This window comes from Antechinus flavipes, chromosome 2 (genome assembly GCF_016432865.1).
Source record: "Antechinus flavipes isolate AdamAnt ecotype Samford, QLD, Australia chromosome 2, AdamAnt_v2, whole genome shotgun sequence".
Classification (NCBI taxonomy): domain Eukaryota; kingdom Metazoa; phylum Chordata; class Mammalia; order Dasyuromorphia; family Dasyuridae; genus Antechinus; species Antechinus flavipes.
In genome coordinates this window covers 488,646,463-488,666,442 of record NC_067399.1, presented here as the reverse complement: position 1 = coordinate 488,666,442, position 19,980 = coordinate 488,646,463, and the positions used below count along the sequence as shown (strand labels likewise).

General features: G+C 33.1%; 1 protein-coding gene across 2 annotated transcripts in view; it reads left to right on the top strand.

Moving 5' to 3' along the window:
• Window positions 1–18,132, top strand: part of TOX3 (TOX high mobility group box family member 3) — a 128,376-nt gene extending 110,244 nt beyond the window's left edge. For both annotated transcript variants that reach the window (XM_051979831.1, XM_051979830.1), the window contains exons 4-7: window positions 976–1,245; window positions 4,665–4,892; window positions 6,569–6,649; window positions 14,609–18,132. In XM_051979831.1, the coding sequence (XP_051835791.1) occupies window positions 976–1,245; window positions 4,665–4,892; window positions 6,569–6,649; window positions 14,609–15,340 (1,311 nt within the window). In that variant the 3' untranslated portion in view covers window positions 15,341–18,132. The remainder of the gene's footprint in view (window positions 1–975; window positions 1,246–4,664; window positions 4,893–6,568; window positions 6,650–14,608) is intronic.
• Window positions 18,133–19,980: the final 1,848 nt, after the last annotated feature.

Genomic DNA, 19,980 nt, shown 5'->3' with positions numbered 1-19,980 from the left:
TATCAAGGGTGGCCTCTATTTGGTTAACCACAGGCAGTTATCCCCCTTGGGTAATATGAAGAGACAGCATCAGTACTAGGTTTTGAGTTGGAAAACCTGGTTTTAAATTCTGCCTTCATCATTAATCATTTGCATGCATTTAGATAAGTAAGTCTCTTAACCATATAGCTCTCAATTTCCTTCTGTGCAAAATGATGGGGTTTGTACTAGATGCCTTTTAAGGCCTTTTCCAGCTCTAATTCTTTAATCACGGGATAAGACATTGCATGAATTTACAATTCTGGTATTAAATGTAACCTAGGATCAAAGCAGTATTAAACATTCTAGTGAGTATCATATATAAGAGATCCTACTAGGATCTCCAAGGCCATCCATTATGGAGAAAGAAGCATCCCACTATCCTTATAGCAAGTGACATTTATTTCATCCTTTTAAGACTTTTGAACTATGTATTCACATGAATTGATACTTTTTGTGAACTGTGGCTTTACCTGGTCTGGCCTCTGCTATTGAGGGCCTTCAATGTTAATTTTTTTCCCTACAAAGTTGCATTGAGGATCACCTCAAATCAAGGCAAGAACTTCAAATCTTTCATTGTTCAGAACTATTTTTTTATAGATGTCTGGAGTTTTTTTTTTTTTTTTTTTTTTTAAAGACTGTCTACTCCCTAAAGAAATTGGGCAGAAATTCATTTATGATCTAGTACTTTCCTTTTTGGGGGAAATAAAAGGATTTATTCCCATAAGCAATGTAGGTAGTTCCTTAATGAAATAAATGAGATTGAGCTTCTTTATCCTTTTGTTTTTACACATTCTTTATTTCATATCTAGTAAGATATCTTTATACTTAATTGTTTTAAAATATGGGAACAGGTAAAACTTGTTCAAGAATTCAGAATTGAGAAAGCTTCTAATGTAGAAAATAGTTGGATATTTGCAGAAATTTAATATGTTTTTATTTACTCCTTCCTTATAGGATCATGGTCACACACAGGTGTCTCCATATCGCCAAGATCACTCCTTGATCATGAGGTCTATTGTTCATATGACGGATGCTGCTCGTTCTGGAATTATGCCTGCTGCCCAGCTCACAACCATTAACCAATCTCAACTCAGTGCCCAGCTGGGATTAAATTTAGGGGGTGCCACTATGCCTCACACATCTCCTTCACCTCCTGCAAGCAAATCAGCAACTCCTTCCCCATCAAGCTCTATCAATGAAGAGGATGCGGATGAGTCAAACAGGGTAAGTTTGGTATTACTCTCTTGGTAACCGGTTTATCATTTAATTGATGATGGTGTTCAGTTGGCATCATTGATCATCCACATATAGTTTTTTATAGAAAATGAATTCCATTCTTGATGTTATCTTGTGGAACTGCATGTTATCTGTGGTAGAGAGGTTAACATCTATAATGGAACAATGGACATAGAAAGTTATATGAATTTGCATTTTTTAAAGTTTTGAGGAAAAACATCCCTGGACAGGGAATCAGGAAATCATGCTTTCACTCTGGGCCCTGGCATCAGCTAGTTATGAAACTTTAATATCTCTGGGCTTTAACTTTCCCAAATATAAAACAAAAGACCTGTTCTAGATAACATTTTGGGGGTAGGTAGGTGACACAGTGGATAAAAGAAAATTGACCTTGAGTCAAGAAGACTCCTATATAAGTACAAATCCAGCCTCAAAAATTTATTAGCTGTGTGACACTGGGTAAATCACTTAATCCTGTTTGCCTCAGTTTCTTCATCTGTAAATGAGCTGGGAAAGGCACTAGAAAACCACTCTATTATCTTTGTCAAGAAAAACTGAGAGTTTGTCACTACTGAAATATGACTGAAAAACAACAGATAATATTTGATTCGTTTCAGTTCTGGGTGTGTCTCAATCTAATTTTTTAAAATTACTGTGAGCATTTAAAGAACTAAACAATGCATTTGACGTGCTTTTTTGGAGGGGGGAAATTTTTCACTTAATAAATAGCATTTTTACACTTTTGTTCTTATTGCAAGTATCACTTATACAAGGTATCCCAAAAGTCTTAATGAAGTTAAGCTATTGAAGCTTAATGCTGCAGTAAAACTTTGTTTTTGTATTTGTTCTATAAATATAAATAACATTTTCTTTTTAAAAATTCACCTATATTTCCCAATGTAACCCTTCTTCCTTCTATTTCTGTCACTTAAGCCTGATGTCTTAAAACAGCAATAAAAGGATCATAACAACAACAAATTTAAAGGAGGAAAAAAAAAAGTTAAGCAAAACCAATCAACTTATCAACCAAATCAGACATTAGGTACAGTGCTCCACACCCAACTTCAAACGCCTCTTCTTTAGGATCTAGTTTGTTGAATGACAGACTGACTGAATGTTTGTTTAAATAAACATTTATTTGAATAAAGGGGAAAAATGCCTATTAAGTACCAAATGCTGCTTTCAAACCTGGAAATTCAAATACAGAATCAATCCCTGCCTCAAAGAGTGTCATTATTATGGAGGAGACAGATACAGAGAAGTAGTGGGGATATTTTGTTTGGAAAAGTCATAGAAATAGTGAATAGGATTTTAAAGGAGTAGATGGACATGCCTTTTCTAGTAGCAGTGGTAATATTATTGTGAATATGGTTGCAGAATTAGAAATCAGGATGGATGCTTTAGGAAGAGAGTGGATGGCAGGAATATGCATAATGGTTAGCAGAACATCTGAAGAGATGATTGTTAGGTAATGAGGTGAAGTATGACTGGAGCCATATAGATATAGTGAACTATATTTGGCTTTCACCATCAAGTCAGCATAGTTTCAGGTCTGGAGTTCCAGAACTGAAAAGGGAAGTCCTTTGGTCCCAAAGTTTTCAGAGTTATCACCTATATATAATGCCAAAGATAATCAACATTCATCTGTTTAATTTTTAAAGAATCAAATATTAACCCATTTAGACCATGGTTCCAAATAACTTGGATTGGAAGACTCCTTTTTTGGGGAGTGATGTTGCTTAGGTTATTGTTAGCCTTAATACTATGATGCAATGCAATTTAATTGCATCAAATTTGTTTTTCAGGAAAATAAAGTCTTTTCTTACAGAGAATGTTTTTTTAAAACCTAGTTTCATCTTGTTTATCATTACCCTTTTGTAAGTTCAAATTCATTGCTCAGAAATGAAGGCTATCTCCTCATTTTTTGAGAAGATTTTTTTCCCTTCTAAGAATATTAAAGACAACATGAGGAGAAACAAAGGCCTTCAGAAATTTCTGTATTTCTGTTTTAAACAAGAGTTATTATTTTAAAGGAACATATACAGCAAAGGAGTTGCTTTTATAAAATGAGTCTCATTGTAAGTTAGTAGCACAACTCATAAAGACTGGGCTTATCTGGGAATAATTTCATGCTGAGTCCATGTATCTTTAACTGGTTTCTTATCATAGTATTGGAGTTCTCAAAAAAAAAAAAAAAAGTTAATGCTACTTTGTCTCCTTAGGATTTTTAGTAATTGGGAAATATTCCAAATGATTTTCATTCAGAAGATAATGATTCTCTGGGAAGATCTGAAATGTAGTGAACTGAATGATTAGTGGTGGAGATCTAAGACAGATCTTTAATCTCTGATCCCATACTGACCTCAGCTAGAGTTAATTTTTATTTTACCAAAATTTGGCTTTTTACAAAGTTTCTTTCAGGCTTTTACAGATCTTCAGTGCAACTAATGGGATCAGTAAAGGAGGAAGCATAGTTTAGTGAATAAAACAGTTGATAAAAAGCTGCCTTCTGACAGGGACATTATATGAATAAAGGAAATGAAATCATATTCAAAAGGCTTTGAGGTGTGTGGAGTATGTGGATTGGGTAAGGGATGTTCTATTAATTTAAGGTGTTGTAATGGTTTAATAAATGCCCTTGAAACTTTTAAAGCTTCATACTGTGGGAATGAGAATGAGTAGTGAAAATGAAAATTTTGATGGTGGAAATCATATTCTAGGGCTCACTTATCATATAATAAGTATCTTTAATCTTTTTAAAATTGTGTCAACTATTAATTTTTTACAAGTTTTTAATTTTATAGAGAATATCAGTTCTCTTTCTTGTTTTTTTTTAAAGTAGTTTTGACATTTTCACATTACTTGCAATATTCTTTAAAAAGTTAACATTTTTCTAGAAATAAAAGATGACCTTTAACTCATTGTGACAGTTTTTTTTTTTTATTACAGGTAATATACACTTAGATTTAGAGAGGCCCATTGGCAAAGTGACATTCTCATGAAATCAGTCTCAACAATTACATTTTTCAACTGTTCATACAAACTAATGATGTAGTTGTTTAAAATAATGGATTTTAAAAATTATTAAACTTTTTCTACTAAAGCCTAATGTTAGCAAAACATACTATGCATTCATATATAGTGTATATATTGAATGCACAACATCATATAGGACATTGTGTACATTTTATTATGATGGTTCTTGAGGATATATATTTCTAAATTTGTATCTCATCTATAAGTGTTACTTTACACTATGCAATTTTAGATAAACATATTTTTCCCTGTTCACAGTGGCTCATCTGTTGATGATTTAACAGAACCTTAAAAGGGCAATTGTAGGCCTAAATTTTGCTGCAATCCATGTAGATATATTTTAAGCAATATTTTTTTTGAATGCTTTGTAGGCCATTGGAGAGAAAAGAGCTGCTCCAGATTCTGGCAAGAAGCCCAAAACTCCAAAGAAAAAGAAAAAGAAAGATCCCAATGAGCCACAGAAACCAGTGTCAGCATATGCCCTATTCTTCAGAGACACACAAGCTGCAATTAAAGGTCAAAACCCCAATGCAACCTTTGGAGAGGTTTCAAAAATAGTAGCATCAATGTGGGACAGCTTGGGTGAAGAACAAAAGCAGGTAATGAAAGCTATCTCATTGAAAGGAATTAAAGCTACTGGTATGAATGTTTATATCATGTTTATATCATGTGTTTATGTTTAGATGTGATAGTATGCACAGCCCAACCCTGTCACAACACTGAAGAATGTATACTATATTTAACAAAGTCATTATCTTTCCAAGTAAATAATTTATGACAATATGATTGCTTCTTATGATAGTCTTTGTGTGTGAGTGAGAAAATCATCCTACTGTTCTCTGAGCAATATAGATTTTTTTCTGTTAACTTCAAGGATGAATGTGTAGAACTCAATGAAGGTAAGAGTGGAAGAGATCTTCAGTGGCCTGCAAGCACCAACTTTTTATAATAATCTTTTCTTTTCAAATAATGTGGGTTTTTTTCTTTGTTGAAAGTTATACTAGAAAAAGCTTAGGTACATCATGCTTGCCTTTTCATTGATCATCTTTCTGAACCTTTGTACTGCCCTGGTTGGTTTCCAAACTTTGAAGCTAACTCTGCATGTCTCATTATAGTAGCCAGGCATTTGAAATTGTATTCTAAGTTCATTTTAGAGCTCCACCGTATGATAGGCTTTCAAAGATTAGCTATGCTGGTGGGAAATACTTCCTTAGGGGTTTATTCTCCCCTTCATGGTCATGTTCCTCTTATATACAAACAGAGAAATGAATGAAATCCTTGGACTTCTGTCTTCCCCTTACAACATGCATGGAACTCCAATTACCATTATTAAGGGTTAATGCTTACATATTGAGAATAATAGATCCCTATTATGATAAACTCGAATCATTGTTTTTAAAATGAAGAGCGGAAAATTTTTAATTTTCATTTATAAAACATAAATGTAATATGTAAAACTTGTTTGGTTAGAATAGGGAATAATAATGAATGATTTTTGCCTGTTAATCAAAATAAAAAGCAATTTCCCTAGATTATTGGTTCTGGTTCTTATAATTCTAAGTAAATCTCAAAAGCTTTCAAACTACTGTACTTAACTTAAACAATTTAGGTGAGAGTACAATAATATCTTTAGCTGTATACAAGGATTCTAGAATAAACATTGACATTTTGATTTTCTAAAGTGCATGTACATTGACTATTATGAGTTTTATATGCATAGCTCAATAACCACCCTCATAAAATATCACTTCATTTCCTCCCTTGTTTCTTCAAATCCTATTTACAATCCTTCCCAAAGAAAATCAAGATTTAAATTGCCTCAAATAAGTTTTCATTTTCCTTCATTTCCTTCATTTTCTTTCTGTTCAGTTTACAATTTGATTTGGAATAGGTAAGAAAGATTTTTGGAAACAAGTATAAAGGGAAGAAAAATATTGATGAAGAAAAATAGCTAGTGAAATTATTTGCATGCAGTTCTTTATTAGATTTATTGCCTTGGAATACTTGTGAAGTAGAACTAGAAAATATAGCAATATGGACAAAATCACACACACACACACACACACACACACACACACTAAACTTAGAAACTTGATAATCTTTTCTCCTTTTGCAATAGTGGAATATCCATGTTTGGGTAGGTCGTCGTTTCTAACATTTTAAAATCAAAACCATAGAGATTAACTCTTTATGTACTTTTTATTGTGGCCTAATTTTCCTATTTTAGTGCAGAATTGAGATGCTAAAGGTGAAATTCATTGTCATGTTTTAATAGGTATATAAAAGAAAAACTGAGGCTGCCAAGAAAGAATACCTAAAGGCACTTGCTGCTTATCGAGCAAGTCTTGTTTCCAAGGTAAGGGGACTGACTCGAATCAGATATTAGCTCAAGTTAAAAAGTGATTGTTTTAAGTTATAATATTGAAAGCAGTGCTCTAATATCTTACATTTAAAAGTAACTCTCCCCCAAGATTTGATAAACAGTTACACTGATGGAACACAAATGTGCATATGTACACATAAAAATATATCTTTATATTCTACATTCATGCGTGCAAGTACATAAATACATGTGTACATATTTTATTCTCTATATTTGAATATGTACTCAAATTCAGGAAATCATTTCAGAAAAATGACTACTTGAAAATTTTTTCTTTCTATCAGAGGGAAACAAAATGCTTTTGCTAAAGCAATGGGAAGACTGAATCCATGTAAAGACCCTCATTTTTAACTACAAAGTATCCATGTACAAGCAGGCTCTGGTTCCTAGAAATGGTATCATAAAGCAGATCAACACGAAGTGGATTGTAATTTCCCATAGGAGCAATGTTATTAATTTGGGATTGTGCTCCTGACCAAGGACTTGACACCAAATAAATCATAAATATGACCTACAATATGTCATAAAAGCAAAGATAAAACAATGATAAACTACCATAATAATAGCTCACATTTATATAGCACTTTATGGTTCACAAAACACTTTCCTCAAAACAACCTTCTGAGTTTTCTAGTGTAAGAATTATTATCCCCGTTTTACAGATGAAGAAACTGATGCTCAGAGGTCAACGACTAAGCTATAGTCTTAATATTAGTAAATGTCAGAGAGAGAACTTGACCACAGGTCTTCTGATCTTAAGACAAGTAATCTTTCTACTAAATAATGCCATGACTAAAAAAATAGTAGAATATTGTACCAAGGTGCTACAAAATGACAACAACTATGGTCCTTCTGTTGTATGTATAAAAAGGTCCAATAGATTATAAAGGATGTGGGTATTTTGTCTTTTTTTTTTTTCTTTGTTCTAGCCCTTTGATATCATGTATGTAAATTACTTCCATTGTAAAAACTACACAGCTGCAGATTAGCAATTCTTTTATAATCTGTCAGCTGCCTAGGGTACCAAGAGCTCAAATGACTTGTCCAGGGTCACATATCTACTATGTGGCAGACAGGACATGAACTCTGGTCTTACGGAATCCAAGGCTAGCCAATCCTCTAGCTATTGCAATTTTCTCTCTCTCTCTTTCTCTCTCTCTCTCTCTCTCTCTCTCTCTCTCTCTCTCTCACCCTCTTCTCCCTCCTTTTCCATCTCCCTCCCTTTTCTCTTTCATCTACACTCTTCCCTCCTTTCTTCTCCCTCTCTCCCTCTGCTTCCCTTTTTTTCTCCCTCACTTTCCCTTCCTACACCTTCTATTTCCCCCTTTTCCTTCTTTCCTTATCTTTCTCTCCCCATTCTTTTTTTTTTTTTTTTTTTTGGTACTTCACCTGTAATTTCCTTCTTCTTGGGAATTCTTAATTATCATATTTCCTCTACCACTGTAAATTAGCAATTGCTCTTAAACTTATAGTCTTAGAGAGTTGCTTGAGGCACTGAAAAATTAATTCCCTTACCCAGGATCACATAGCCAATTTATGTCAGAGATCAGGTTTGAATCCAGGTTGCTTCTGATGTCAAAGTCATTTCTTAATCTATTGTGTTATAATGCATACTTGACATAAAATTACAATGATCATGAATTATAAATTTGACCTAAAGCTTAAGCATTGGCGATAATATTTATTAAAGATTTAGTTAATAATAATTTTGATGCTTTGTTAGAATTTAGAAGAGGTTAGGGGGATATGATTTAACTGATTTAGGCCTCTTAAAAAGATTTCTAATTAAATTTTCATTAATGATTTTTTTCTTTTGAATAATTTTTCTTAGCAAAAGATTCAGAATCATTCTGTTGACTTTAGAAACTGCCTCAAAGTACTATTCTCAGTATAAATTTGTGATTGTGTTTATGCCAATGAAAAGCATATTTTAAAAGGCTAATTCCAAATGTTCTCTATTTTTACCTCTTCTGTTTAAAGTGAAATTGTAGCTGCTTGGTATCAGAACAAATAAAGGCCACAAAGCAGTGTGATAGATGTTCTTAAGTTTTAACTTTGTCAAGCATTCTCAGAGCACTCCACACTTCATTGGAAAGCTGTAAAAAGCATTTACTATGTCAGTATGGAGGACTTTAAAAAAGAAATTTCAAAACATCTTTAATAGACTTAAGACATCTATAGACACTATTCTGAATATGTAAGTTATTTGCTTTATGTTCAAAAATTAGCAGAAATTATGGAAAGAAAAATTAAAGAGGAGGACTGAGGAATGAAGAGCAATTAAACAAAAATAATTGAATGTATTATATACAAAGCAGAAAAAGGTAGGAAATGCCTATATATGAAGATACAAAATAAACCTCTAAATGTATTAATCATGGAATCAAATCATATTAAGAAAGCATTGGGATGTATTGAAAGATTGCTGACTTGAATCAGAGAACCTTGGATTCAGATCTTGAATGACAAGACTATGTTAGTGACACAGAGCACAAGTCATGCAAATCCAGGATCCCCATTTCCTCAAAAATGTAAACTGACAGACATATCAAATCCCTTTCAGTTCTGATTATATTCTTTTGAATTACGAGGCTTTTAACTTACCATTGAGGCAGATCAATTCTGCTTTTAAATTATTATTCTGGAATCAGAAAAGTGATATTGTATCTTTAATGTAAGGAAATGATCTATATCTATAAATCTATATGTGTGTATAGACATTATATTAAAATCAACTAGAATATGTGAAATACAGAAATGAACCCATCTCTGACTTAGTAGTTAAGTCATAGGACATTGCCCCAAATACATAGAAGTTAAGTTACTTGTTCAGGGTCACACAGCAAGTTGGAGACAGGTTTGAACCCTGCTCTAAACTCTAAGCCTATAATGCTATCCACTATTTTATATACCAGTATAATTTGGAAATTGCTCTTTAGCTAAGTGGATAATACATAGTTATTAAGGACCTATTTTGTACCTATGAGGCTTTCAGTTTTTTCTCCCCCCAGGTCTCTCCCCTTATTCTAGCAAACTTGAACATATATGTTAATATACTTTAATTCCCCTTATCTCCAAGTTCTTCATTATTCGCAACTCCCATGATTAAAACATGGCTTTGATTATTAGAGAGCTTATCTTCTAGTATGGATATAGAGTATATATACAAATATGTTATGCCATACAGCAAATATGCCATAGTTACTATACTAAATTTATAGTTAACATGTGATATTTAATATTTTAACATTTGCTATTCTACAATTACCATACAGAATAGAATGAAATACAAACATTATCCATGTAAATTGTGGAGAAAAAAAAAATCTTACTTGGATTTAGATCAATTTGATGATGTACTGTGATCTCAGAGATACTAACTAATCAAAAGTGACAATTATATACAAGCTCTTAGATTTTATGTATATACCGATTAAAAAATCAACAGGAAAAACAAGATCATATTCAGGAATAAAGCAGTTGCAATTTTTATGGATCATTAGCAAATGAGTATAAAAAGTGGAATACATTTGAAAGTGAAAATTAGCTTCCTTATAGGAACATAGCAATCATCATACTGAGTTTGACTTACTGTCCATCCAAACTAGTTTTGATAGGCAAAAAAGAAGCTGAAATCAAAAAGATGAAATTTAGTAGAGCTAAATATTTTGTGTTTGGATGAAACATAAATTGTACAATTTAAAAATGGGGAAGCTTGTAATAACAGCACTTATCCAGGAGAAAAATTTAGTTGACCACCAGCTCAATATGAGTCAACAGTATAATGTGGACTGATGAACTATCTAATGAGTTATATATATTTTAAAGCTGTCTTTGTACTGATTAGACAATATCCAATATATTGTATACAAGTCTTGGAATCCCCATATTTAAAAATTTCAATTTAATTAGTTATATAAGTATACATATAATATCACATTTATTTATTAATTAGAGTTATTATTAATTAAATAATCATATGTACATATGAATAATTAAAATTAAAATTAATTAATAAAATTAAATTTAAAATTAAAAAAAAATTTAAAGGAGGATGGATATTCTAGGTCTGGAAATCATAGGAGAAAAAATTGAATCACCTTGAATAGTTAGCCTCAGGAGAATGAAGTAGCTCATTGGAAGAATTGTAAGGTAGAAGAGGGAATAGATTTATTTTTGTAACTTCAAGAAATTGTGGATCTGCATGGACCAAATTGTTGGGGCCTTATGTGGAAGTCTATTTTGACTCTGTAGTTTTCCATGAGCTTCTGGGTCATGTGCTAGGGAAGCAAAGACAAGAACAAAGTGATCTTTATCCTCAAAGAGCTTACATTGTATTGGAGTTGCCAGAAAGGAATAACATGAATGAAGAAAATTAACTACAAAATAACTATCCCACTTAAGAAAGAACAATTAGAGTTGTCTCCATAAGGGATTCAATTGTGAAACAATGAATTGTGCATCCCTGAAAATGTTCAAGTATAGACTGGATATTCATTTCTTAAGGGCATAGTGAAAGGGATTTCTATACAGTTTATAGAGATGGACCACATCAACTACTGGCTTCCTTCCAACTCTAAGATTTTGTGAATTCTAGATAAAGAACATTTATTGTCCTATTTGAATACTAGAAGAGTTAACCACTAGCGCCCAGATCATCCTTTTTACTTTTCCAATCTTTTTTTTTTTTTTAATAAAAAAGTAATTTTGGAGGTTATTTTTAGCATGACAAATATCAACAAATATGAGTATTTTTATTTACAGATAAAAACAAAAGAAAGAGTTGCTTATGAATCTGACAGTTATATCACATACAGTTTGCATTTCTTTTCAAAATTATGTAATAAATCCTACATATCAGTTTTTTAAAAGTCCTGCTTTTCTGTATTCTATTCTTATTCTCCCTTTTTTTTTCCCCTGGGGCAGGTAAGTACTGCAGTGGATAAAATATCAGGTTTAGAGTCGGGAAGCCCTAAGTTCAAATCTAGACAAAAACACTTACTATTACCTCTGTGATCTGGACAAGCCATTTCACCTCTGATTGTCTTAATTTCCTCATCTATAAAATAAAGATAATAATAATAACACCCATCTCTCAGAGTTGTTGTGATCAAATAAGATAGTATTTATTCAAATTCTTGGTATGTAGTAAGTGCTAAATAAATTCTAATTATTGTTGTTAACTTTTTCAAAGTTAAAAAGTACAATGATCCTCTTTTCTTTCTGTCTTTTTTATATATTTCATTTTTTTTTCATTTTCTAGCCTCTTGTTACTATCACCAGCCCCCTTTCCATTTAAAACAAACAAAACCTTATAACAAATTTGAGCATAATCCATTGGAACACTATTTGAACTGAGACAGATAATTTAGGTCATGTTTTACAAATTGTTATTACCTCACTTACGTGACCTCCAAATTCATTATTATCCTCTGCTCCCATGACTTACATCCTCACACAGAAAGATGATCTGGCTACTTGATCTGAGTGTTAGTCACAAGTATTTTGTTTCCATATTCAAGATTTCCAAAATTCTCCTTTCTTAATGTAACCTATAATTCCTTATACTTAATTCTTTTTTAATCTGTGCTTTGTTTTTTGTCCTCAAACTCCTGAAGACTTTCCATACCATTTGTAAAATATCTTCTATTAATATTAAGTCCCCTAAGTGCTGGCAAACCTACTCCAAACCATAGTCAACAAGAGCACTTCTGTCTTTTTCTATAGCATTCTTGAACTCCCAGGAAGAGGTGTCATCAATACATTCTACACATCTTTCAGCCCATGTATTTGTCAGTGGAGCAAGTAGATAGTACATTGTATAGAGTACTGGCCTGGAGTCAAGATTTTTTTTTTTCCTGAGTTCAGATCTGGCCTCAGACACTTCCTAGCTGAGTGACCTTGGGCAACTCATTTAACCCTGTTTACTTCAGTTTCCCCCATCTCTTAAGGCTTGTAACTAATGCTAGAGAAGGAAATGTCAAACCACTCCATAATCTCTGCCAAGAAAACCCCAAATGGGGTTACAGAGTTATATATGTCTAAAAAAATGACAACAATTTTCAGTGAGTCACTTAGACCTGTCTTTCTTAACATTGACCTTATAATTGACTAATTCAGATTGATACTTTTCTCCATTCCTGAATCTTATGACCCTTGTTCTGTTTCTTTTATTTCCTGTCTTTTAAAAGCTTAGCCCTGAATTATCTTTACCATCTGCTTCCTACTGTTCTTTTCACATACCATTTAGGGATGATAGAGGAATTTGGACCAATGTGAGGAACCCTCACTAAAGCAAGACTATTTTTTATTCTTCCTCAATTGATTATCACATTCCCCATTTCTGTTATTTCAAGTGTTCTCTCCATCTTTCATACCTTTCCCTACTCTCTCTCTTGAGCTCTAGTTCTTTGCTCTGACTGCCTATTTAATATTTGCCATTGATTGCTCTTTAGGCATTTCAAATTTAATCCGCCCCCAAACAAGTCATTCTCTTCCCCTAAAACTCTCCTTATTTCTATTAAAGGCACCATTATCATTACATTTACTAAAGTTTACCATCTTAGAATCATCTTGATCCCATTTACTTCTCCCATGTATCTGATAATTTTTACCTAGATATTGTTGTGTGGCGTTCATTTTCTTCTCTACACTCAGAGAACTACACTGTAGTTCAGACCCTCCCCTATATCAAAATCTTTCTAATAGATCCCTTTGTCTCAAGCCTTTTCTCCACTCCATTCCATGTTCCATTCAACTGCCAAAGAGAATATTCCTAATACAAGACTTGACCATGTTACTTGCTTTTTATAAAATGGTCTGCTGGCTCCCTCTTGTATTTAGGATCAAATCAGCCTTCTTTGTTAGGTTAATTTGCTTCCAGCCTACTTTTCTAAATTTATTAAAAATTATTCCCCTTCAAATAGTCTACAATTTAGCCAAATTGACCTACCTATTGTAATATACTTACTGCATTCTATCCTTTGTCTTTCTACCTTTGCAAAGGCTGTCTCCTATACCTGCAATGCACTATTTGTTCATGCCCATCTCTTAGAATAATTTTTTTTAAAGCTTAGTTCAAATGCCATCTTTTACATAAGTCCTTGCTTTATTATATCATAGTTGCTGGTGCCTTCCCATCCAAATTACCTCATATTTAGGATTTATATACATACATATTTTGGATTTACATACATACATATTTTAGATTTACATATATAAAGGAATCCTTGTTTTCTCCCTTGATATGTTCCTTGAAGGCAGGGAAGTTTAGTATCTGGTATATAGTGGGTGATTAATAATAGATTGATTCATAATTTACCAACTGAGATAGGGAAATAATAAAAGCTATACTTTTTCTTAAGCATGAATTATGTAAAAGATAAGAGTAAAGAATTAAAACTACATAACCTAATCCGAGTTTTATGTGGTAGAAGATGGTATATTGTTGGACAGTTATGTGGTATTGGCACAAAGTGAATTTTCAGAAATACCCAATTTCTAACCCCTAAATCTGGATGGAATAAGTTATCCAGTTCTTTCTGGATGCTGAGTGTCCTCTTCTATGTCTAAACAGATTAAGTAGAAAGAAATTCATGACAATCTATTAATTAATTTCAGGGATGTTTTGATAAAGGGGAAAAATAAGATTTTAAGGTCTTTTAACTTGTATTAGCTAAGAAATCCAATTGTTATTTTTATTAATATCATACTAAATATCCCAGTGAACATTTTTGTGCTGTTTGGTGTTGTGTATTGTTTTCAGAATTAAAAAAAAATAGATTTTTCAAGTACTTATTAGTAATCACTTAAGTGAAAAGTTCTTTATATATTTTATCAATTTATCTATAGATACACACATATATCAAGGATTTGATATGCTTACATTTGTGTTCATTTTTTAAAATTCTGAAACTTTTTAAAAAAATACAGGCTGCTGCAGAATCGGCAGAAGCACAGACAATTCGTTCTGTACAGCAGACTCTGGCATCTACTAATTTATCATCCTCTCTTCTCCTGAATACTCCTCTTTCTCAACATACACCAGTGTCAGCATCTCCTCAGACTCTTCAACAGTCACTTCCCAGGGCAATTGCTCCTAACCCCTTAACCATGCGACTTCCAATGAATCAGATTGTAGCTTCTGTTACCATCGCAGCCAACATGCCAACAAACATTTCTGCACCGTTAATTAGCTCAATGGGAACAACCATGGTTGCCACACCATCTTCAACTCAAGTGAGCCCTTCAGTGCAAACCCAGCAGCATCAGATACAGTTGCAGCAGCAGCAACTGCAACAGATGCAACAGCAACAATTGCATCAGCATCAAATGCATCAGCAAATACAACAGCAAATGCAACAGCAGCATTTTCAACACCACATGCAACAACACTTGCAACAGCAACAACACATCCAGCAAATCAGTCAACAGCAAATGCAGCAGCAGCTGCAGCATATTCAGTTGCAACAAATACAGCAGCAGCAAATGCAACACATGCAGCACCAGTCTCAGCCTTCTCCTCGGCAACATTCCCCTGTAGCTTCACAGATAACTTCGCCCATTCCTGCTATTGGAAGTCCCCAGCCAGCACCTCAGCAGCACCAGTCACAAATACAGGCCCAGACACAGACTCAAGTATTGTCACAGGTCAGTATTTTCTGAAGATAAATAGTGCAAAATTGATTTGCATTTGTTTGGGAGGATAAGATGTAAGGGTAAACCATATTTGGCTGAAACTGTAAATTGTTGATGGTGGTTATGCAGGTGTGCATAACAGGTCAATGGTCCTCTGAAGTGTCTATCAGATAGGCAATAAAGAACTACAATGTAGCTGTGTATCATCTTTTAGCTAACTATAAATCATTTGGTTTTTAAAGAAAAGAAAAGCTGTGCGCTTTCATGTGATGCCTTTTTAATTTATTCAAGCTTTATCTACAATATGTGAATCCAATGGTCTAATAAATATGGGACATTATGATGACTGTAGACTGGCCTTTCAGAGTTATATAATATAGTCCTTATTTCTCGAAGAATGAATGAATGCACTTCAAGGCAGTTTGAACTCATGAAGCCCTTAAAAGCACAGTTGTAACTACCTGTAAAATGAAGACTCAATTTCATACAAACATTTGTATGATGTGAATAGTTGATGGCATTTTTTGTCATGGAGAAAAATAATGTAAATCACAGACTTTTGCCAAAGCTATTATTTTTGTTCTTAAAACTGTTCAGAAAAGCAAATGAGAGTGATTAAATGTTCGCTTTTATCCATGATTTCCTCAAACCACAGCATCTGTTGTAACAAAATATATTACCACTGTTATTCCATTATATCCATTCTAATTAGAAAACAAATGTGAATATTATATTCCGTGTTTTGAGTGAAAAGTTTCAAAAAATAAAAACACTGTATTTTTAAAAGGGAAATGCACTTAAATGAAAACAGTTATTACAAAAGTTAAGATTTTAAAAATGCAAGAGTTTTTTTATTATGCTGTAATACCAGTAGAATATTTAAAAGAAGCTCTACATCTGAATAATCAATGTAAATAATTTCTTTAAATGTTGTAAGTTTTCCTATCACGTGTTGTAAAATTTTCATAAAGGAGGCTTTAATGTAAACACTGGTAACATAAACCATTCGTTGCTACGTTGCTTATTGTGTGTTTATGCTATTTTATACTTTTTTATGAGTTGATAGCAGCAATTAAGTTGTTTGTATTTTGCTTAACTAAAAAAAATGCTTTTATCTTGCTATAGAATAAACACATTTCAGTAAAAAAAATACTCAGACTGTGTTTTGATGAAAGAATCTTTTACTTTTCTAATAAAAAATAGACATCACATTTCAATTGGAGTCTTTAAAATTTAGCATGTACAAAGGTACCACATTAAGTTTCATTGGAACTCAAGTATACTCTTCCATATTAAGTAGAAAATGTTAAAATTAGCCTAGAATTCAAATTGCTTCACCAAAAAACTTGCATTTCATTATATATTTTTAAAAGCATAAAATACAGTTAAAAAATCATTAAAAAAAAAAAAAAAAAAAAAAAAAAACAGACGTCGTATTTAGTACCTGCTGGCATTTCTGGTATTCCTTGCTTAAATGTGGTTGGTGAATGTTTATTCTGGAATATAAATACTTTTTTTCTGTACCTCCCATCTTAGCCCCCACCCCCTCATTTTTTCCCCCTCTGGAGAAGCTCTGCTATGAGAGCAGTATGGCCACTATCCCCAGTTGTCTTGCATGATTAATTACAGCATCTGTCCTGTCAGAAGCTATAATGAAGAGGTCTTGATAAAAATTGCAAATTACCACTGGCAACAGTCTTAAACTGCTTATGATAAAATGAAAATTAAAAACAGCAAGTGTCAAGCCTGACCAGCATCCTAATCTGGAAAGAATGAATGTGAGAGGTGATGTCCATAGCTATTATATGTAAGAAAGATATACACAAATAATGGAGTATGAATTCCTGAAAGTTGCTGTTGTGGCTCAAAGAATATTTACTGTATGTTATGGGTTATTAATAATGAATTCAGCTTTCAATATTTCATAATCCTCTGGTACTCCCATATTATGTACAAATATTGAACAGCAAGAGATTCTAATTATAAATTTATAGATTTCTTGCAGTAGAAAAATGTATGTCTAAATTGAAGCTTTTCATAAGATGTATTAGTTGACAGATATCGGTGCTGAAACAGTCTAAGAATCGTACCTAATAACATCTATAAGGGAATGATTATTTCACAAAAGAGAGATCTTCTGGCAATAGATATCTCACAAGCAGAAATGGTTGTAAATTTTTTCTGTGAATTGAAACCAGCATCACATAACAATGAGAAGCATTATATATTCTGTTTTGAAACCTTTAGACAAATGTCTTCAAAATTAATTGCTAAACTACATGTGACAGTAATTGTGTATTGTTCTGTAATTGTCATATTGAAAGCCCATGAAGTATCGCTTGGAAAAATTGTCACTAGTGATAAGAGTTAATTGCAAGTGAAGTCTGTTTTCAACAGTTTGCAGTTATAAGCAGGTGTTATTACATCCATTAAATGATTTTATAAATCTTGGTTTTATCACATTTGATTAAGTGCTGCTAAACTACTAATAGCCAATTCCAAGAAAAATAGTTTAATTACTCCAACATACACTTACACATACACATATACATACACGCATGCATGTGTGCACACACACATACATTAATCACAAGACAGAACTGTACATTTAAAATGTCAAAGACTTGAATCATGAAAAAATAATCCTCAACCTTGTTACCAAAATATATTTCACAAGATCCTCCAAAGCATATTGTGAAACAGCTTGTATTTCAATTTAAACGTGTGACTGTTCGTATCCCTATTACTTAAGTAACTTGGTGCACTTTTTGTTACAGGTTAGAAATAACTGGAAATAAATCATGATGATGAAAAATGGACATGAGAAAGACATAGTGTCTGATTAGTGTGACATTGAAATTCTGTACCTCTTAAGTGGTGCTTTCTCTTCTGACATTAATAAGTCCCCCTTCCCTCCCTCTCCCCTTCCATGGAAGATATTTTATTACTCTGGCTAACTATGTTCTACTCTTGCATTAACCTATGCTGCCATATGATGAAAGAACATAAGGAGTTTTCATTTTTAGCTGACATGGGGTCATTAGTTCCTAAGTGAAAGAACAAAAGCTTAAATGCCTTTATGCAGTATAATTTCAACAATATATTACCACCTAACTATTGATGTTTGATGGTTTTCTAGACAGATGGATTTGTATCTCAGGTTTAACCAGGAGTCTTCTGCTGCCTCATTCAGTGGGCTTTCGACATCTGAATGGCTTCTTTTCCATTTCTCCCTTCATGGAGTATTTTTCAGCACTGGACTTCATTCTAACCTTTCCCTCCCCCACCCCCCTTTTTGTTTGGCTTTTGTTTTGCAACAGCTGTTATTATCGTTTTTGGTCAGCTGTGATTGCTGGAGGCAAAATAGGACCAGATGGTGTTTTGCTATGCATGAATGGAGAGTTAGAGGAGTTTGGATTGAATAGGCCAAGTTTGAATGGTGTCTATGCACCACCTGCCCGCGTTAGCAGCAGTATACACATCATAGTAGCATGATCTGTCTCAGACCTACTAGAATTGGATGGGAAAGGAGAAGGATGGGTTGGATTTTCTCCATATTTATTGATCTTCCATGCACTAACAGCATAATGAGGTGTACAGTCAATTTGAGTTAATTGGATATGACACAGCATGTACATGTAATCCATCACTCTAGTCTCCGGGTACACTTTATGAGTTTTGCTGCCACAGAAACACGCACACTCAGTAATAGCAAACATTAATGGGCTAAGTAGGCAGAAGTTAAATAGGATAATTGTTTAGATGGTAGCTTTAAAAATGTGTGATGGAAGTTACTGAAGAAAATATACTTAAAAGTATTGGTGTGTAAATTAAAGTTAGCTCCCTATATTCTTTCTGTTCTAATATGAATAAAATGCCTGAATATTTGTTTAGGCAGCATGACATGGTATAAAGATCCTTGTCTCCGTTCATCTGCTTTAAAATTCCAGCATTTTTACTCAATAGTTGGATGACCTTGGTCATGTCATTTCATTTCCCCAAGCCTCAGTTTTCTCATCCATAAAATGGAAAAAAAAATTACCTATTTCATGGAATTGTTATGAACAAAGCACTTTGTAAGGCTAAAATGTAAGCAATTAATCTTATTCATTATCATTAATAGCATCATTAAACATTTTGTACTTCAATATGAATATGTGATCTCTTCAATAATAATATATCAGCACAATGTGTCCCAAAAGTATTAGGGTAGTTCTAGGGTATTAAAGTTTAAAACTGTTCTAAGACTTTTAGGATACTATATATGATTCAAAATGTTAATAATAGCTGACGTTTCTTTAGTGCTTTAGGATTTGCAAAGCGCTTAACATATATTGTCTCCTTTAATTTTTAGAACCAATGGTCCTCTGAAGTATATTATTACTCCCATTTTACAGATGAGAACACTGAGTCCCAGAGAAGCTAAGTGATTTGTCCCCAGGGACTTGCTTATTTGTAAGCATCAGAGGTAAAAATTGAACTAAGTTCTATCTGGACTTCATATTTTGAGCCCTTTTGGACTGTTCCATACTAACATATAAATGTTATGGAAGATCATCCAATGAAACTTTTGTTCATCTCTCCCTTTAATCCTGTGCAGTGGATTTATCCAGTGAGCCAGTGGCCTTCCTGGAGATGTTTTTGATAGTTGTATTAATCACCATGAC